This window comes from Chelonoidis abingdonii, chromosome 11, assembly GCF_003597395.2.
Source record: "Chelonoidis abingdonii isolate Lonesome George chromosome 11, CheloAbing_2.0, whole genome shotgun sequence".
Classification (NCBI taxonomy): Eukaryota; Metazoa; Chordata; order Testudines; family Testudinidae; genus Chelonoidis; species Chelonoidis abingdonii.
In genome coordinates, this window is record NC_133779.1 from 29,552,755 (window position 1) to 29,572,705 (window position 19,951).

General features: G+C 44.5%; 1 protein-coding gene across 1 annotated transcript in view; it reads right to left on the reverse strand.

The window, feature by feature from the left end:
• LOC116825840 (uncharacterized) overlaps positions 1-15,175 on the reverse strand; it is a 29,413-nt gene extending 14,238 nt beyond the window's left edge. The window contains exons 1-5 of the mRNA XM_032782125.2: positions 15,161-15,175; positions 13,726-13,810; positions 13,366-13,407; positions 2,842-2,937; positions 6-136 (exon numbers count right to left, since the gene is read on the reverse strand). Of these exons, the coding sequence (XP_032638016.2) occupies positions 6-136; positions 2,842-2,937; positions 13,366-13,407; positions 13,726-13,810; positions 15,161-15,175 (369 nt within the window). The remainder of the gene's footprint in view (positions 1-5; positions 137-2,841; positions 2,938-13,365; positions 13,408-13,725; positions 13,811-15,160) is intronic.
• Between the last annotated feature and the right edge of the window lie 4,776 nt (positions 15,176-19,951).

The window sequence follows — 19,951 nt, forward strand, 5'->3', positions numbered from 1 at the left end:
CTCACCTTTTTAGTTCTAAGAAAGTCCAGCATAGAGGAATGTTTGGGAAATCCAGACTGATGGGAGTTTATCCTTTGGGATAAACAGTGGGACCTGCACAGTCCAACATCCAGACTTACAGGACTGCCAGATATGTCTGTGAACAGAAGAAAGATGGAGTCAGAAACCTCACAGAATGTGAAAATTATTGCTATTTATTAGTTGTATTGTGCTAGTGCCTAGGAGCCCCAGCCATGGATCAGCCCTGGATTGTGCTAGGTGCTGTACAAATGCAGAAAAGAATCCATGCCTCAAAGAACTGACACACGGAAAGAAACCCCTGCTGCAGATGGTTGCTAATTCTGCAAAGAACAAACACACCAGATCCAGAAATGTAATGTGGTCATTTATTTTAACTGTGATTCCTGATGATATACTTTGTAGTAGACTAGCAAATTCGCTCTAGCATATTTTACAAAAAGCAATAAGGTCTCAGTAATAGGAAATCACATGACAATGTCTCTGCCATCTAGTTTTTAAAGAAGGAGGAAGACCACCAGTGCTTTGGTGAGAATTACTAAGTCTGCATATTAGCAAAGGGAGAATGTGAGAAGTTCTATTGTGGTTGAATTTATTTAACCAAGATAGTAGGAGTGTCTGGGTAAACTCTCTAATTCATGGGCAAATAGAGCATTCAAGCTGGTCCTCACACCACCTGAGGAAGTCTCACACACTCAAGTTGGGCATTTCATGTCTGTGAAACACCAGTGATTATCAGCTAATAATTGTTTCCCCTAGAAAAACTTCAGAAAATTGGCTAGTTTTCTCCAGCAGCTTTGTCTATATTCAAAGTTGCTTCAGTTTCATTTTATATGGGTTTAAAAATCAATCTCAATTAAATCAGTGCATACCCCAGCGTGGACATTTTTACTTTAGTTTAGATTAAATCTGTTCCCAGTTGATTTAGGCTGAACCACAATGAGCCTGCTTTAAACCAAACTAAGTGTCCGCATAGAAGTTTACACCAGTTTAAAATCACACAATTAGGCCATGACTACACTAACAGTTGTGTCAGCAGAACTGTCGCTCAGGGGTGTAAAAAAACACACCTCTGAGCGAGGTAAGTTTTGCCATTGTAAGCACTCGTGGGCATAGCACTACGCTGGCAGGAGAGCATCTCATTGAGCTGGTTTTAGTCTATCAATGGGAGAGCTCTCTCTCATTAGCATAACATGCTACACGAGCACTCCTGCAGCTGTGCATCAGCACCGTACAGCTTGTAAGTGTTGGCAGGGCCTTAGTTAAAACGCTGCGACTTTCTCCTGTAGACAAGGCCTTGTGTGGACACTTAGGCTATGTCTGCACTACAGACCTGAGCCGGGAGGAGAGAGCTCTCCTGCGAGCAGAATAAAACCATCTCCAATGAGCGGCAGTAGCTGTGTCAGCAGGAGAGCATCTTCACACCAGCACTTCTGTCAGTGAAACTTACCTCAGTCAGGGATGTGTTTTTTCACACCCGTGACTGATAAAAGTTTTATTGACAAAAGAGCTAGTGTAGACGTAGCCTTAGTTCAGTTTAAACCAGGTTTATATCAATTCAGTTTAACTTAATAAGGAATCTACTTAAACTAAATTGATATATTCTAGGTTTAAATTGAATTAAGAGCATCCACACTGTGTCTTTCATCACTTTAACTCAATTGGTTTAAAATCACACCTTTGGTTAAACTGGTGCAAGTTTGAATACAGACGAGGCATCACTACAGAAAACCTGGTGCTACCTCCAAATGAGTCACTAATATGAACGCATTCTTCACAAGCATGACAGTATAATAAGACAGTTGAAATGACTGAGGCTTTCTGAGGTGTTTCACACGTGTCTGTAATCATGAGGGCTATATAAAAGCCACATGCTTAGCAGAGCAAAAGGGAGCAGGCAAAAACTATCTCCAGAGCTGTCCAGATAAGCTACAGAAGGACATAACTCTGCTTGTTGCTCCTAGACTTCTCTGTGCTGTAAAAATGTACAGGGGGGTTGGGAACTATCATCTCCTCTATTCCCTTTTCCCCAGTTCCTTTGCCATGAAAACTTCAGAAAGTGCCTGCACAGCTCCAAACTCCAAGCCATAGCAGAAAGTTTGTCTCAACTTGGATGTGATACTACTATGCACTTTTTTCAGAGTAGCAGCCATGTTAGTTTGTGTCCTCAAAAAGAACAGGAGTACTTGTGGCACCTTAGAGACTAACAAATTTATTTGAGCATAAGCTTTCCTGGGATACAGCCCAATTCATCAGATGCAACTGTATCATCAGTATGAATATAGTAAACTGACATATTTTCTAATTTGCACTCACCGTAAAAAAAGATGTTACCTCACTCAACTTGTTTCTCTAATAGCCTGGGACCAACACAGCACTCCCAAGATTACTCCTGACAATCAAGTTGTCCTGGTACAATACGGCTCTGAGCTAATGCAACTTTGAAAGGATGCAAACATTTGTCTTGAGAGAAAGTTCAATACATTTGGTACAGAAAATAAAACTTTTGTTCAGGAGAATGTATTGACCAATTAACTAATCTTCCCACTAATATTTTGTGAAATGTGCTTTTAGTGCCTGGTTATGTAAGTGAGCAGTAACATTAGCCTTTTAAGGATCTTGCTAGGAGTGCAGCATCCCAGAGGTTGATTAGGCAGCATGCCTTGGGGTGTTACCTTCAGACCTTAGCTCTTTGGGAATAAAATGACAGTGAAGTCTTGTGAGTATCCATAGAATGTCCAGAGGGATGTTGATGATGGAACATGAGTGGGAATGTTTAAAGGAACCAGGCTTCTCAGAGCCTAAAAGGAGAAGTTCGCTTACCGTGCCCAATATAGATGGAATGGCTCTGCCTCCTGCAGCAGCCCCTCTCTGCAAACAAGTTTCTTCCTTCACTCTTCCTGCTGATGACTCCTGCACCTGCACTCACAAAACATAAAGCTCACATGATCACCAGCTTACAGCTTGTGCTGCCTTCCTTCTTTAGCTGGAAGGGGAGTTTGAGCTCCAAGCAGAAGGCACACAGACCTCATTTCTTTTACTTTATGATTTTGATTTAAGGAATAAGCAGGATCAAAGTAGCTAAAAATGGAAATGACCCATTAGATCTCCAAGACTACTCCATGGCAAGGACCGACTGTATACACTCCATCATTAATTATCATTAATTAAGTCCTTGATTCAGCCATCCCCATTCTCACTTTACTCAGCATGGCAGAATCATTACCCAGCTTATTGCTGATGTCTGACAATCACCTCAGCACTGTATAGAAGAGATGATCTAGGTCTCCAGTAAAGGATGAATTGGATATTAAAATAATTTTACACTTCACCGCAGCACATTCACAAGTCCTTTACTCCTTAAAATCAGCACACAGACCAGTAAAAACCATAGGAGGAAAAGAGAAATGAGACTTACTGACAAGGCTGGGAATACAGAAAAGGCCACTGAGAAGCACAGTCACCAGTGAAAGATCTCTCATAGCTGCACTCTTGAAGACACTGAATTGTCTCCAGTATTCCTATCTCTGATATTTATAGCTAGAGCTCCCTTAGCAGGGGAGAAGGCGCTTGCAACAGAGACAAATGGGTCTGTATATTGCTGACATATGTTGCCAAGATTGTGATCTAAATAAACACCAAAGTGGCCTCAGCAGTAATGGAATCTCATCACCAACTTGTCTAGGGGAGCGGGTTCCAGCCACACTTCAAAGCCTTGCTTGGAAATGGCAGGTTTTCCACCCCAGGATGGGGGATTTCTCCCTTGGGGGCCTTTGTTCTCACCACCACTTCCAACCTAATTAAGCTCTCAGTAGCTTGGAGTCATTTTTAAGTTGTCTCATTTAAAAGAGATCCAGTTCTTCAGCCTCATTCATTGCACTGAATGGCCTTTTCTCTGGAGATAACCATCTTTTGTTTCTTTTCAACACCAGACTTTAGATTAACCCTAGCTCTTTGGTAAACAAATACACCAGAGTCAGAGTCATAGGAGATCTCAGAGCATTCCCTCTGGAGAGCAGCCCAAGGCAGGTATCTGGGCCTTCCTTTCTGCCTTTCTTTCTTTATCAGAGGGGTAGCTGTGTTAGTCTGTACCCACAAAAACAACAAGGAGTCCGGGGGCACCTCAAAGACTAACAGATCTGTTAGTCTTCAAGGTGCCACCAGATCCCTTGCTGTTTTTTCTTTCTTTAGCAAAGCTGAACCCTTCAACTGGGAAGAAGTTTCTTTTTTTCATGCTCAGTAATAAACAAGCAGGAAAGTTCCTGAGCTATGGAGGAGCAGAAGCACCATGGATCTTTCCTACGCGCAGCGAGGAATTCTCTCTAGCGTGTGCATTGGTTTCTGGGACTGCAATACAACCCCCAAAGAGCTCTCACAGACCTTGTCTAGGCTAGGAAAACAGGTCCTTCTTTCAACTGAAGCAAAGCTAGTTCCACTGAGTTAACACGATTGAAAAAAGCACCTTTTTTCCTGGTCTAAAAGAGGCCACAAGCATAGCTGTCAGGGCCCCACTTTGTTATGTGTTTGAGCAAAGTCATGGAAGAAACTACAAGAAACTGGGCTGTCAGGTTCTGTATCTGTAAAAGGTCACTAGTGTCACGTTAGAAACAATGGCAGGCCCGCAAGCACTGCTGTGAGGGAGAGGTTGCAGAGCAGAGAGGGCAGAGCAGGTATTAGGCACAGAGGAGAAGACAGAGGGTGCAGGGATGAGCTCATTGTATAGGGCATGTAAGACAGAGCGGGGCCAAAGTGGCACCGAGGTGGGGCACTAGGTGGGGAGAGAGGGTACAGAGTCTGGTGTGCACAATGACTCCCCCTGTTCTTTTTTTACCTTCTAGCTTCTATCAGGTTGGAAAATGAAATGACCGTCCCACACCATCCCTGCTGCATCTCTGTGCTCTGCCTCTGTGGCTGAGGAGAAGAAATTGAATCCCACAATGGGTCAGAGGGCTTGCAAAGTCCTTACACCAGGGGGCTGGGATGGAGATAGACCGGAGACTCCCTTGTTAGCCAGGTAATTGATTAGATGGAACCCTGATGTCTGCTTCCCCTGGTCACAGTCACTTGTAACTGGGCTCCCAGAAATCTCCTCAGAGCGTATGTGTTGATTGCGGTCTCCTTATTCTGTACCCACAGGGGCAAGAATGATAGAAAAAGGTCATTATGAGTGAACTCCAACAGTCTCTCACAAACCCCAGTGCATAGGCACACAGCTGGGAGGCTGTGACCATTGCATTGATAAATACACAGCCCCCTGTGGATTGCAGTGCAGGATACAAGCCTGAATTCAAGCAGTGGTGCACAGGGTGCATTTTCTCTTTGCCCTATACGTCATCTTACCACCCTGAGTAACAGTGAGGAGCACCCCACGGCATGCTCTGCTTATGGTTGTCTGAGCACCTCTGTAATTATAACCTGAGTTTTCCATCACTCGGAACTTCCTGAAACTTTCACCTTTGAAACTGAAGGTTGAAAAGCCTGAAGGTGAACTTCATAGTCGGGCATCAGAGCAAAACCAAGTCACCCGTTCCTGACAGGAGGCAGAGTGGAAATAAGACCCCTTCCCCAAGATGTAAAAATAATTGGAACAGCCCGATAGTCCAAAGGGCTGACTTTGGCAGAGAAGCAGAGCTCTCTGAGGAGCAGAGCCCTTCCTTTCTCTGAAGGAAACTGGCCTTGATTTGATAGTTCATTATTTTTTGTATTGTCGTAGTGCCTAGGTGCCCCATTCATGGACCAAGCCAATGTACACTGGGAGGGGCTGGTTTTTTTGAGTTTTTTGTTTGTTTTTTTGTTTTCGTTGCCTTCCTCTGGAGAATCAGGGATGGCCACAGCTGGAGAGGGAACACTGGACAGAGGGACAGGCTGTGAGATGGCACTGGGCATTCTCTCTCTCTCAGGTGCTTGGCTGATCCTAACTCAGGGATGGTCAATTATTTGTCAAGGTCCAAATTTCTTGCTCAAGGTATAGTCGAGTTCCAGACTCCAGAGGAAATAATAAAAAATATAACAACAATGATAAGTAAATAAAAAGATTTTGGTGTCCATTCCAAAGTGTCTGGCGGGTCCGGATTTGGCCCTGGTCTGCCTATTGACTACCCCTGAGCTAATTGGTGGCCTTATGTGGGGTTGGGAAGGAATTTTTCCCCAAGTCAGATTGGCAGCGACATTGTGGACTTTTCACCTTCCAAGGACTATCTGGCTCTATATAATTTAATCATTTCCCTGCCATTACAGGAGCCTCAAACCCCGATGCACCTCAGTCCCTCCTCTTCTCTGCCTGTGCCTTATAACAGTCTAGTCTCCTGTGGGCTCTAACAGCTCAGTCTCATGTTGGTTGTTGGGGTTAGTGTGCAGGTGCAAGTGCAGGGCAGGGTAGGTGGCTGTGATCTACAGGATGTCAGATTAGATGATCTGGGGCGTCCCTTCTGGCCTTAATCTCTAGGATTCTAGGAGGCCCCTATGGTGCCAGGCGCTGTACACAGAACAAAAAGACACTCTCTGCCCCAAAGAGCTAGAGTTGTCCATATTTGAAAATTAGGTTCTAAGCCTTTACAGGAGCAGATTTTGTGAAGTTCATAAGTGTTACTAAGCACAGGCGCCAGGGCTGGAGCACCACAGGGAAAAATGGTGGGTGCTGAGCACCCACTGGCAGCCCCCTATCAACTCTCTCCCTAACCCCCAGCAGGCCCTGCAGATCAGTGCATCCCCCTCCCTCCCTGCGCCTTCCACCCTCTGCAATCAGCTGTTTCACAGTGTGCAGGAGGCTTTGTGAGGGAAGGGAAGGAGTGAGGGTGCGGCACACTGGGGAAGGGAGAGGAACAGGGTGAGAAGAGGTGGGGTGGGGGCCTTGGAGGAAGGGGTGGAGTGGGGGCAAGGCTGAGGCAGAGCCAGGGGTCAAGCCCCCCCCCAGCACATTAGAAGGTCAGTGCCTGTGTCACTAAGGACAATTGCATGATGCATCTATGCACAGACAACTTAGCTTCACACTACAGCCTCCAGGGCTGGATTTCCAATTAGGCACGGTAAGCAAGTGCCTTGGGGTGCCAGCATTCTAGGGGCACCTTATCTCTCTAAAACTGCGTGCACCACGAAGGTCAACTGTAGGCAGGAGGGGCACTGAAGATGCTGTGCCTAAGGTGTAAATCCGGCCCTGAAAGCTTCCATTTGCAAAAGTGTCCACTCATTTTGGATGCCTCAATTTTTGGATAGCCACATAGGGCTCAATTTTGTCCTTAGTTACATTAGCAGACTCTGTAAAGACCTAATTTTAGACTAGGGCATCACATCCAAAGGTGCTGAGCATCTGTAGATTCCATGGACTTCAGCTGGAGTTGTAGGTACTCAGCTCCTTGAAAATATCAAACCCTTGGTGCCTGAAGTTGGATATCCAAAAATGGAGGCCCCAAAAGTCATTTTTGAAAGTGTAGGCCAACTGAATCCTCCTGTCCCATGAATTACTCCAAATGTTTCTGGGAAACATAGGGTCTGTTAAAACGAGCCCACGGACACATGCAGTCTACTGCTCTGCATTCCCACCAAAATGGCCTCTTTCCCTGTGGGAAAGCCAGGAGATCTTGTTACTGTGTCACTTCTTCCACTAAAAGGTCTCACTTCTCTTTGCATCACAACGCCTTTTTTTGGGAGGGGGGTCTGGGGGAAAGCCCCATAGTCCTAACCTAGGGAAGTAGGCAAATATCATTACTCCCATTATAGATTGTGAAGCTAAGTTTAAGCAAGTCATGCAAGGGGACAGAAAGCTTGGGACAAAGCTGGGAACAGAACCAAGAGCTCTGAAATGAGACACTGGTCTTATTCACTACAATACCTCTTGGAGAGACTCAAATCTATGTGCTTAGTCATGCTGCCTGTACAATGGGTGTCAAGTATCAGAGGAGTAGCCGTGTTAGTCTGAATCTGTAAAAGCAGCAGAGAATCCTGTGGCACCTTATAGACTAACAGACGTTTTGGATCATTCTTGGCTTGCCAGCTACAGAACCAGTTTCTCCTCCCTTGGTTTTCACACCTCAGCTGCTAGAACAGGGCTTCATCCTCCCTCATTGAACTAAACTCGTTATCTCTAGCTCGCTTGCTAGCATATATATACCTGCCCCTGGAAATTTCCACTACATTCATCTGACGAAGTGGGTATTCACCCACGAAAGCTCATGATCCAAAACGTCTGTTAGTCTATAAGGTGCCACAGGATTCTCTGCTGCTTGTACAATGGGGTTACTCTTGATGAGCCACCTTTATGTGCTTTAAGATACAGAGGGAAAAAGTGCTATGTCCATGCAGGGTATTAAGCCCATTCTACATGGACAAAAATAGATATAAATGTTGCATGGATTTGCAGTGGTTGCACATAGGACTGTGTAGTCTGCAGACATTTTCAACAGGTATTAACTCAGGGATATTTTGTTAGTTCTAAGGGATATAGAGACATGCATTAGTTAGGACGTCATTGTGAGGACATTGCTAGAATCCTTGGGCCAGGTTGGCCAAGTGCAAGTTGGAGTAAGTGTGTCCTGCCCCCATGGACACAAACTGTGGGGTCAGTGCAGCAGGTATAGGGTAACTTGCATGATTTAGCATGCAAGACAAATGTAAAAGAATGCAATTTATGCACCAAGGATTCAAGTCAGGCATCACTATCAGGTGCAGCAATCAGTGAAGTTGCACATCTTTAAATGGGAGAAGAATTCAACCCCAAAGGTTCACACCCATGTTCCTGAGGGCAGAATAAGGCCTCAACAGGACAGAGGTAAGGCCCTCAGGGGGAGATGTAGCAGGAAAAGGAACTGACAGGAAGATTTAAGACACATCTTAAAGCTGCATCCCCCCAGACTTTATCTTACACTCAGACCATCGTCAGCATTCCCACATGCACTTGATTATGAGTCATGAACTGGTCCCCACACAATCCCAAATACATGTAAGTTACACTCGTTTTGCACACTCCTTGCATGGCAAATCAGTGCAAGTTACACATCTCTGTGACTTTCAGTTGCTTTATGGCCAGCTTGCAGCCCCTGCACAACTCTCACCATTTATTCAGTGTGGACTTTGGCTCTAAGGGAACAGAAAGCTCTTCTCCACTTAATGAATTTCTTACTTCATAAAGCAGGAAATTCATTGAGAGGTTTTGGACACAAGAAGCTAAATTACTAGCTGTCGTTGCACTGAAGGGAAGGGAATTACTATAGTCATATGGTTATTGTAAGGTTTTAATGAGACATGTTAAGAGTTTGTGGCTCCAGCTTAGATTAAACTGATATTTAAACACAAGAGTGGTGTGACTACAAAGCAGAGTTAAGATTGTTTGAGTCCCTAATTCTGCATTTCTGTATCTTAAGGTTAAAAGTTAAAACAAATCTCAATGTGTTAACTGTGAATTTCCTCAGTTTAGCGTGCTCAGTTTGAGAATAATGATGACACTGAATAATGTATTTTACCCTAAGTTAGTGATACCCTAAGGCTACGATTCTGTCATGGAGGTCACCTTTTCCATCCTTTTCCAGGACCTCTGGGACTTCATCTGGGCCAGGGTTGGAGCAGCTGTTAGCCTCAGGGCCGCCAGAACAGCTGACCATGCCCAGCTGCAGCACCGCCAACCAGCGGCCAGCCCCAGGGCCATTGGGGCAGAGCAGTGGCTGGGGCTAAGTGAGCCCCCTGGGGCTGGCACAGCAATGAGGCTGCAGCTGCAAGCCCCAGCAGCGCTCTGTCCCCGCACCTCTTCCAGGTACTTTTAGTAAAAGTCAGGGATGGGTCAAGGAGCTTCCACGAATTTTTGTTTATTGCCTGCGACCTGTCCCTGACTGTGATCAGGAACATTCAACATGGATTCACCAAGAGCCTAACCAACCTGATAGTCTTCTGTGATAGGATAACTGGCTCTGTGGATATGGGGAAAGCAGGGGATGTCACACATCTTGACTTTAGCAAAGCTTTCGATATGGTCGCCCACAGTATTCTTGCCAGCAAGTTAAAAAAGTATGGATTGGCTGAATGGACTGTAAGGTGGATAGAAAGCTGGCTAGATTGTCAGGCTCAACAGGTAGTGATCAATGGCTCGATGTCTAGTTGGCATCAAGCGGAGTGCCCCAGGGATTGGTCCTGGGGCCAGTTTTGTTCAACATCTTTATCAGTTATCTGGATGATGGGATTAATTGCACCCTCATCAAGTTTGCAGACGACACTAAGCTGGGGGGAGAGGTAGATACACTGGAGGGTAAGGATAGGGTCCAGAGTGACCTAGACAAACTGGAGGATAGGGCCAAAAGAAATCTGATGAGGTTCAACAAGGACAAGCGCAGAGTCCTGCACTTAGGAAGGAAGAATCCCATGTACCGCTACAGACGGAGGACCGACTGGCTAAGCAGCAGTTCTGCAGAAAAGGACCTGGGGATTACAGTGGACAAGAAGCAGGATACGAGTCAGCAGTGTGCCCTTGTTGCCAAGATGGTCAATGGCATATTGGGCTGTATTAGTAGGAGCACTGCCAGCAGATCGAGGGAAGTGATTATTCCCCTCTGTTCGGCACTGGTGAAGCACACCTGGAGTATTGTGTCCAGTTTTAGTCTCCCTACTACAGAAGGGATGTGGACAAATTGGAGAGAGTTCATTGGAGGGCAACAAAAATGATTAGGGGGCTGGGGCACATGACTTACGAGGAGAGGCTGAGGGAACTGAGGTTATTTAGTTTGCAGAAGAGAAGAGTGAGGGGGGATTTGATAGCAGCCTTCAACTACCTGAAGGGGGGTTCCAAAATGGATCTCAGCTGTTCTCAGTGGTGGCAAATGATAGAACAAGGAGCAATGGTCTCAAGTTACAGTGAGGGAGGTCTAGGTTGGACATTAGGAAACACTATTTCACTAGGAGGGTGGTGAAGCACTGGAATGGGTTACCTACGGAGGTGGTGGAATCTCCATCCTTGGAGGTTTTTAAGACCCAGCTTGACATAGCCTTGGCTGGGATGATTTAGTTGGGCTTGGCCCTGCTTTGAGCAGGGTGTTGGACTAGATGGCCTCCTGAGGTCTCTTCCAACCTTAACATTCTATGATTCACTAAAAATACCCATGACCAAATCTTAACCTTACTGATACATGCGCTCAGAGTTAACTCCATCTTAATGTAGTTTGTGCCAGGGAATTTCCTTTTAATTAAAAATGTCACACACGAATACTGAGCAATGATTTGGAGAGTTGATGAATCAATCATTTTTTAAATTTCAACTTTTATTGCCAAATCAGTATACTCTGACTGGTTTGCCCTCACCTTGGAGCAGCTCAAGGCAGCCAAAGCATGCAGGCCAGCTAGCTGTTTTGCCAAAGCAGCCAGAGTCTACATCTCACTTTCGCTCTCCTTTGTCCTGAAAATTCCCCCTCCCTCATCTTCTCCCTGTTATGAAGATACAACTTAGATAATGTTTTCACCCCTCAGCCACGAGGCCGAGAAGCGATGATCCTATCAGTACATGATCCTATCAGTAACTTTTGGAATTAACTATTTAAGATTAATGGTGTTATTTTACCATTATTTTTCATAACTGAAACTTTATCTGTCAGCTGAGGGTGGTACCTAAAATCTTCTCCTCAGTGGTAACTCTCGAAGATTTATCTTTTTTCAGAATGGTTATTGTCTCCCATTGTTCTCAGTGGGACTGAAGTCATGAGCTACCCTCATTTAAGAGTTCTTTTCAAAATGGCCAGTGCTTCCCATTGTTCCCAGAAAGAGTGAAGCCAAGCTGCCCTCAGGGAAGATGTTGACCACTTATGCTGTCAGCAGACTGAGGGAAAATCTCTGAGAAGCAGCTGAAGAAAGAGAGCAGCCATGTTTGCTCAAGGGTTCTCGTGGCCTTAATCCCCTGAGAACAAGAGGTGGCAGTCATTTTGAAAGCGCAGTTCTACTCTGAATTCTCTGTAATAAAATATTCTTCAGCCTCAGCTGTAGAAGAAACTCTTGGTTTTGAGGAGTGACAGGGAAAAAAGACTACTAATCCTAAATGAAAAATTCTTCATATGCCACCTACAGACAAGATTAGCGAGTTTTAACTATATGGGAAGTTTGAGACATCTGTTTCATTCCTTAAGACCATGGGAGGGGAGGAGAAGAAGGAGGTCTGACATTCTAGATTTCTTAAAGGCTCATTTTAAAATTACTTTTAATTGCTATACTAATCAATGGATTTACTTGTAAATTCTCAGAAAATTCATTCTATGCTCAAAGAGTAAGAGCTGTAATTTTGGGAAGAATAATGCTCTATTTTTCATACATAACAAAGAGGCTGAAGCCCTCTTTTAAGTGCAAAATTCAACTCAAACTCAGTGACGGATCTGAAACTGTTGCCTCCAGAACACTGCCTAGTTCAGCTGAGATGCCAAGTTATATTATCCAACCCACTATGAGGCCAACATTTCCCATAACGTATGCATGAATGTGCGCCCCCCCATCCCAGACCCTTCACACAGACACATTGAAGAGAAACTATTACACCCATTGGTCAAGAAACATTTAACTCTATTTGGCCAAGAGAGTAACATATACAAAAAATACATTTCCATAAAAAAATAACTACCCTCAGACTTCAGAGGCAGGATCACCCCAACCTCAATGCTTTTTATTACCACCGAGTTCTAGAGGAGATGCTAGTACAGCATGGCTATTCCGAGCTATTTCCATGTTACACAGTGAAAGTCTGAGCCTGGTTCTGAAATGCGAGCTGGAGGTCATATTACATACAAAAATGTATGAAAATTTATGGATTTTAAATAAAGAACTATCACAACTTAAGCTTTTTACAATACATTCTGGCTGAGATTTCCAAAGTAGTCTAGGAACAGAGACACATCTTCCACGAAAATTTGTCTAGATTAATTTGAAAATCTCATGCCACGTGTCTTCCAAGGGCCACCCCACTCCGCTGACTCTTTCTTCAGGTAACTCCTTTCCTGGTGAGATCAGTCCAAAGTACCTAGAAATTCAAACGGAAATTCAAAAGGGGCAAAGGCAGACAGCACAGGTAGACATGAACAAACAGTGGAACCTTGTTTGAAAGCAGCCAAGGGAAGATGCTGTAATTTATCAAAACTTAAAATTCTAGGAACAAATTTCCCTGAAAGGTATTTCATTGCTGATGTTCCATTTCACTCCTCAATTCAGTGTTTTGAATGCTGAATTTTAAATGTTACCAAGACAAGTGACACATTTCTAGTTGGGCCATTAGCTTTACTAAACTGAAGTTAAAATCGAAAAATCTGCAAATGATTGATTTGAATGCTCTCCTTGTCGATATGGAGACAATGTCTGCAAAAAATTAAAACAAAATTAAACCAACCAGAAACTCACCTTCCAGAAAAGCAAATTCATCAATAGCTTCAATGGCATTATCTATAAAACAAAGTGAATTGAAAACAATTGGCACAGATAAACAAATTCAAGTGCAGAGATACTTTAAACACATCAACATGATTTTAACAATGACTTTTTAAAAAATAGATTTATTCATTTTGGAGACTACGAGGGGGAATATTTTACAATGTAATATTTGGCAGAAGAGAGCTTTTTTCTTTTCATCTCTAGGAACAAGATAATACTGTTTTAAATCTGCACCTACAATGTCACAAAACACATGGAATCAGCTGGAAAAAGCCTTTAGTCTAGTAACATTATTGACAAAAGTCAGCATAACAAAAATGGTCTTCTTACCCAAGTCTTTCCTTTGCAGAGTTTTCCTTTTTCCTTGCTGAGCATACACATAAGCATCTTTAGCTATGGTTTCAACAAACAACTCCTGCAGGATGGAAGAGAGAGATTGTTACAACAAGGGAAAGGTGTGACTCAATCTGTTGATACAAGCAGACGGGATAGTTGAGCCCTGAAGGATTAAAGGAAAAAATTACACCCTCTCCCCCTTTCGATGCTCCCTTTCCTCTAATCAGCTCTAAGAATGTTCAATGAAACCTTTAAACTAGACAATTACTGCATAGCAGGGACATGTGTTATTAGGGTGCTGGGGGGGCTTCAGAGGTCCCTGTGTATATCTGGAGGTGAGGGAAGGGAGTGTGAATCCTGCTTTTCTTCTCTCTCAAAACATCACACTTGAACATGCAACATACTTTTCTGATTCTGTGACCCAGTTATCCACTTTCATGGATTACTGAGGCCCATGGTTAATATTCGTACCCCATGACCTGCAACTTACAAAGAGATTTATTTGGCAAACTCGTCTTGGCTCCCAAGTATCAGCAATACTCTAGATCACAGAAAATTGTATCAAAACATGCCTTTGCCCTTAAGGAGGTAACCAATTTTAGGAAAGGACAACTCCATTCAGGGCTAATTATGACACCATGATTTGAGCTTAGCAGGCTTTGCTATCCAAATTAAGTATTTGTCAGGGATACCAGCTACTAACTGCCCATCACTGCACCTTCTGAGTGCCAATCATATCTGCACTACTTTCAATGGACAATGTAGAATAACCTACCTATAAGTACCTCTACCTACCACCAAATGAGCTTCTTAGTTGCAGCAAGTAAATACATCCTGTACTGTGCCCTGAAGGACATGAAACTCAGGCTCTGACTGATCAGAAGGGGGAACAACTTCCACAGCTGGACACTCTCCACTGTCCAGACACCAGACCACAAGAGCCCAACCACTGGAACTGAGAGCAAAAGTAGCTCAGCTGATCTAATCAGGGCACAGAAAGACAGATGGTCTTTCTAGTAACTACTATACAGGCCATTTACAGCTTATCGATGATGACACTTGGAACTGCCACCAGAAGCAAGTTGGAATCAAGTGCAGAGCAGAGGTGCAGAGTGCTCATGTCAGTCTGATGTACTAAGAAAGTGGGTTGCCACATTCTGCACTAGCTAAAGCTCCGAAGTGCTCTTCCAGGATAGCCTTGAGAACATTATAGCAATTCTGTGTCCAGGTGACGAAGGATTCCTGCAACAAAGCCTGCAACCTCTTAGCACTTATAGCCACCACTATTATCTCAATTACAAGAGCCCAAGGTTGTGGAATTCTTTACAAAGGGCAGACATGCACCTTTAACAGAAGGAGTAAACAACCTTCTACCAACTCTCCCGATTCTTCTCTCTTCCAGCATCCTCAGGTTCGGGCTGAGTCTTACCCAGCTTGTGATCATCCAGGTCCCTATCTTGGCCAAAGAAGGCAATGCAGAGGTAGCAGAACCTGTTATAGGGAGATGACAGCGCATAGGACCTTCAGCAAACTGAGCTGCTGAAGCATTTTGGGCTTCTACAATTTCCCTTAGTGGTTTCACAAACACTAAACTGCAAGACTGTTGTGCTCTAGAAAGAGAAAGTTTGAGACAAGGTTGTAACTGACAAGGCAAATAATAGCAAGTGGCGATTTTCTGAGCAAGGTTGTTAAGGAGAACTTTATCTTGCTCTCTTAAAAGATGCACCCACTATCCCATTCAATATTAGATTGGCCAGCTTCCCGCTGGCTGGCAAGAGTCCATCTGACAGGTTGTCATACACAGTCCCCCAGCATGCACAGGTGACATTCAGCTTTAACACTGCACGAGTGAAACCTACAAATCTGCATCAAGTCTTCTGATCCAATCAGCAAATGGAAACTTCTCATAAAACAAGCACCTTTATGGGTGTAGTAAGAGGAGGTCCTGAGACATAAACATTGGTATCAGAGGCCTGGTATGAGGCCTAAGGCCTGAACTAAAGTAATGGTCAAGATTTTGCTAACATAAAGCAAAGTGGAGCTGTGAGCAAGAGGCATGCCCTGCTCACAGAAGCTGGCAAGGAAAGGGCTGATGCTGCAAGAAGATACGTACCTAAAAGGTACTGAACACTAGAGATCAGAACATTCACATACTTGCACATTCCACACAGATAACAAGGAACAGACTGACTCATCCCAATGACAGGGCAAAAACGGGTAAAATGATGATGAGTTGTTTGATCGAACCAATCTACGTAGAGGGGTTGTACTTATCTGTACAATGTCTCACATGTAAGTAAGAGGAGCCATGAAGACATATAACCTTGTATCAGAGGCCTGGTATGAGGCCTAAGGCCTGAACTAAAGTAATGGTCAAGACTTTGCTAACATAAAGCAAAGTGGAGCTGTGAGCCAGAGGCAGGCCCTGCTCTTACTACAATGGGTACATGTAAAGAGATTTTTATTCTCTTCTGCCACTTTTTCCATGGCATAGGAATACAGAATTTTTATATGCTAGTTAAATTCAGAGCTGATCACCACTGGTCTTCAAGTCAAATTATCTGCCCTAAACGATGGTAACCTGCAACGACAATCCAGGAAGTGAGAAAAGTACAGGCTACTCCAGGGGTGGGTAAACTATAGCCCGGGGGCTGCATCTGGCCCTCCAGACGTTTTAATCCGGCTCGCAAGCTCCCACCAGGGAGCGGAGTCCGGGGGCTTGCCCTAGCTCCACGTGGCTCCCAGAAGCAGTGGCATGTCCCTCCTATGGCTCCTACACGTAGGGGCAGCCAAGGGGCTCTGCACGCTGCCCCCACCCCAAGCACCACCCCCACCCCATTGGCTGGGAACCAGAGGGAGCTGGAGGGGGGACATGCCACTGTTTCTGGGAGCTGCTTGAGGTAAGCGCCGTGCGGAGCCTGCACCCCTGACTCCCTCCTGCACTTCAACCCCCTGCCCCAGCCCTGATCTCTCTCCTGCTCTCAGTCCCAGCCCAAAGCACCCTCCTGCACCCCCAATCCCTCATCTTCAGCCCCACTCCAGAGCCCACACCCCCAGCCGGAGCCCTCATCCCAACCCCCGATTTTGTGAGCATTCATGGTTCGCCATACAATTTCCATACCCAGATGCGGCCCTTGGGCCAAAAAGTTTGCCCACCCCTCGGCTACTTTGTCAGCTGGGAAGAATAAGTGACATTAACAAAATGAAAGGAGCTAATAGACAAGATGAATTAAACAGGATAATTAGTGAGGTTAACTGTGAAAGAGAGCTGGAAGGGCCCTGGAAGAGACCATAATAAAGCCACACAAGCTTCAGCACCAATCTAAATGAAAATGTCTCACAACCAAGACGGAAAATGGACTGACTAGTTAATGAAAGCAGAAGCCAGATTATACAGTCAAAATCTTTGCAAAAGGACTGTCGGAGATACTGCTCCCCAGTGGCAGCAAGTGACTGAACAAAACATTCTAAGGGTCCCACAGGGCAATTCATTCAGATGCTCATTTTGGAGGTGGCATAGAGCTGCCCCACCCAAGCAGAATTGCTCCTGAAACTCTCCAGGACAGCAGAGTGCACACTGCACCACTCCGTGGGATGCTTCCCCGCTCTGTGTCCACAGAGCTGATGGCAGCTGCAGAAGAGGTACTGAGTCACGCCCTGCCTACTCATCACCTTTGGGTTAGTTTGCCTCCTAGGGGATACTAAGAAGGAAGTTATCTTAGCTCCTGCCTACATTAACAAACTGGTCTCTTACTGCTCTGCTCCCTAACAATTCCCAAAATGTCTCTGACAACTGCCTCCTGCCTTTAATGCTCCTCCTATGTGTGGAATAACCTCCCTAGTCTGGTCTGTCAAACTACCATTCTCTTGCCATTCAAACCCATCCTAATGGCTCTCTTCTTCCACAATGCCCAAGAAGGAAGTTAACAACATTAACACTTCTAAAAAAAATCCTAGTCATTCTCTCTTCTGTTGTTCCCAAAGCATCCTATCTTCTCTGTGTCTCTTGTTTAAACAGTAATCTCCCTGGAGCAGAGGAGAGATTAAATAAATAAGCCATAGCCTACAGCCACAGGCTTCTTGTCAGATTAACAAACATCACAAGTCAGTATCTGGGGCACTGAAAGTCCCTTCCTCTGCTTTTTGTAGTATGACAGCCTTCCCACTGGATCACGCCCAGAGTTAACTTCAAACCTTAATCCTCCACTGCATCTATCATCTCAGAGTCATGTTCTGCTGTGACCCAATATTGCTGCTAGTAACAGGCAAACAGTGACAAGGGAAGCTGTACAACCTAAAAAGGTTATTTTCAGTTTTGCTTTGTCATAAAATAAGAGGCATGGACAGGGCCCATGTTGTGGCACTACCCAAACTCTAGGAGGCTGTTGTGGGGTAGAGGCAGGAAGAGAAGAAGGAGATTTTTTTAAGAGAGTCTCATTTTACATTGTAACCAGAGAAGTTTATTTCAGTTTCAAATTATATATGAAAAGTTCTTTCAGGGGACAATGTTTCCCTGAAATGCAGCTGGTTGTTAGCAGGATCAGGCTCTGATCTTTGACTAAGCACTTCTTGAATATTCAAGGATTTCACAACAGCCTGGCATCTCTGATTTGGTCTTGTGTATGCCGAGACAGTGGAGAGAACTGTGCTAATTCATGCCAATAAGTGGAAAGACTTGCTGCGAATAACTGATCAATCTCCATTGAAAAAGCAAAGATTCTGTACCTTAAAGTGTATTTCTCTCTACTTATTTTGAGAGGATATTTACAATACTTGGGCATATGCTAGTAAGTGTTCTGTAATGTTTTGTAAAAGTAAAAAAGTTTCAATAATCAGAGATCTCACTGCTGCCTATAGGTAAATCATACGTGGAAGTGACCATTTTATGTGTGAATTATAAAGTGCAGATTAATAACACCACCTAGCTTTTATCTAGCACTTTTTGTTAGTATGCCTCAAAGGACTTTACAAATGAGATCAGCGTCATTATCCCCATTTTACAGATGGAAAAATTGAGTCACAGAGAAGTGAAGTGATTTGCTCAAGATCATCCAGCAGGGCAGTTGCTAAGCTGGAGCCCAGTGGTCCCACTGAGATTATGATGGGCAGGCTCTTTGTTGCTTGTGCATGAAAGTAAACAATAATCTGAAATGGACAAGGATCTGGGGGTTACAGTGGGTCACAAATTGAATATGAGCCAATGTCATGATGCAGTTATGAGAAAGGCTAATATCACTCTGGGGTATATTAACAGGAGTGTTGTATGTCAGACACAGGAGGCAACTGTCCTACTCTACTCGGCACTGGTGAGGCCTCAGCCAGAGTAATGTGGCCAGTTTTGGGCACCACACGTTAGGAAAGACATGGACAAATTGGAAAGAGTCTAGAGGAGAGCTACAAAAATGATAAAAGGTTTAGCAAACTTGTCCTACAAGGAAAGATTTAAAAAACTGGGTATGTGCAAAAAGGCTGAGGGGACCTGACAAGAGTTATAAAGAAGACGGTGATCACTTGTTCTCCACATACACTGAAGGTAGGACAAGAAGTAATGGGCTTAATCTGCAGCAAGGAAGATTTAGATAGATATTAGGAAAAACTTTCTAACTAGAAGGTTAGTTAAGAAGTGGAATAGGCCTCCAGTCATTGGAGGTTTTTAAGACCAGGCTGGACAGACACCTGTCAGTTATGGCCTAGGTTTACTCAATGGTGCCTCAGCGCAGGGGACTGAACGTGACCACCTACATTTCTGTGATTCTAAATTCTTCAGTCTTTGAAGCACAGAGTACTTCAGCCACCAAAGAGTGTGCCAGTCAGTTTGCCATTGGGGCTGGAACAGGTGTTGCCTAAATGACAACAGGACCTATTGCCTGTGACCAGTGCAAGTAACGGACCTGATGCCAAATACAATATAAATCAGTGGGTATCCAAGGGTGGCCGTGAGCAGCATAGCTTCACTGAAGAGCTAAAACTGCCTGGGGCAGGCAGTTCAGAAAGGGAGGGTATGTCTACACTACGGGATTATTCCGATTTTACATAAACTGGTTTTGTAAAACAGATTGTCTAAAGTCAAGTGCATGCGGCCACACTAAGCACATTAATTCGGCGTGTGCGTCCATGTACCGAGGCTAGTGTCGATTTCCGGAGCGTTGCACTGTGGGTAGCTATTCCGTAGCTATCCCATAGTTCCTGCAGTCTCCTCCGCCCCTTGGAATTCTGGGTT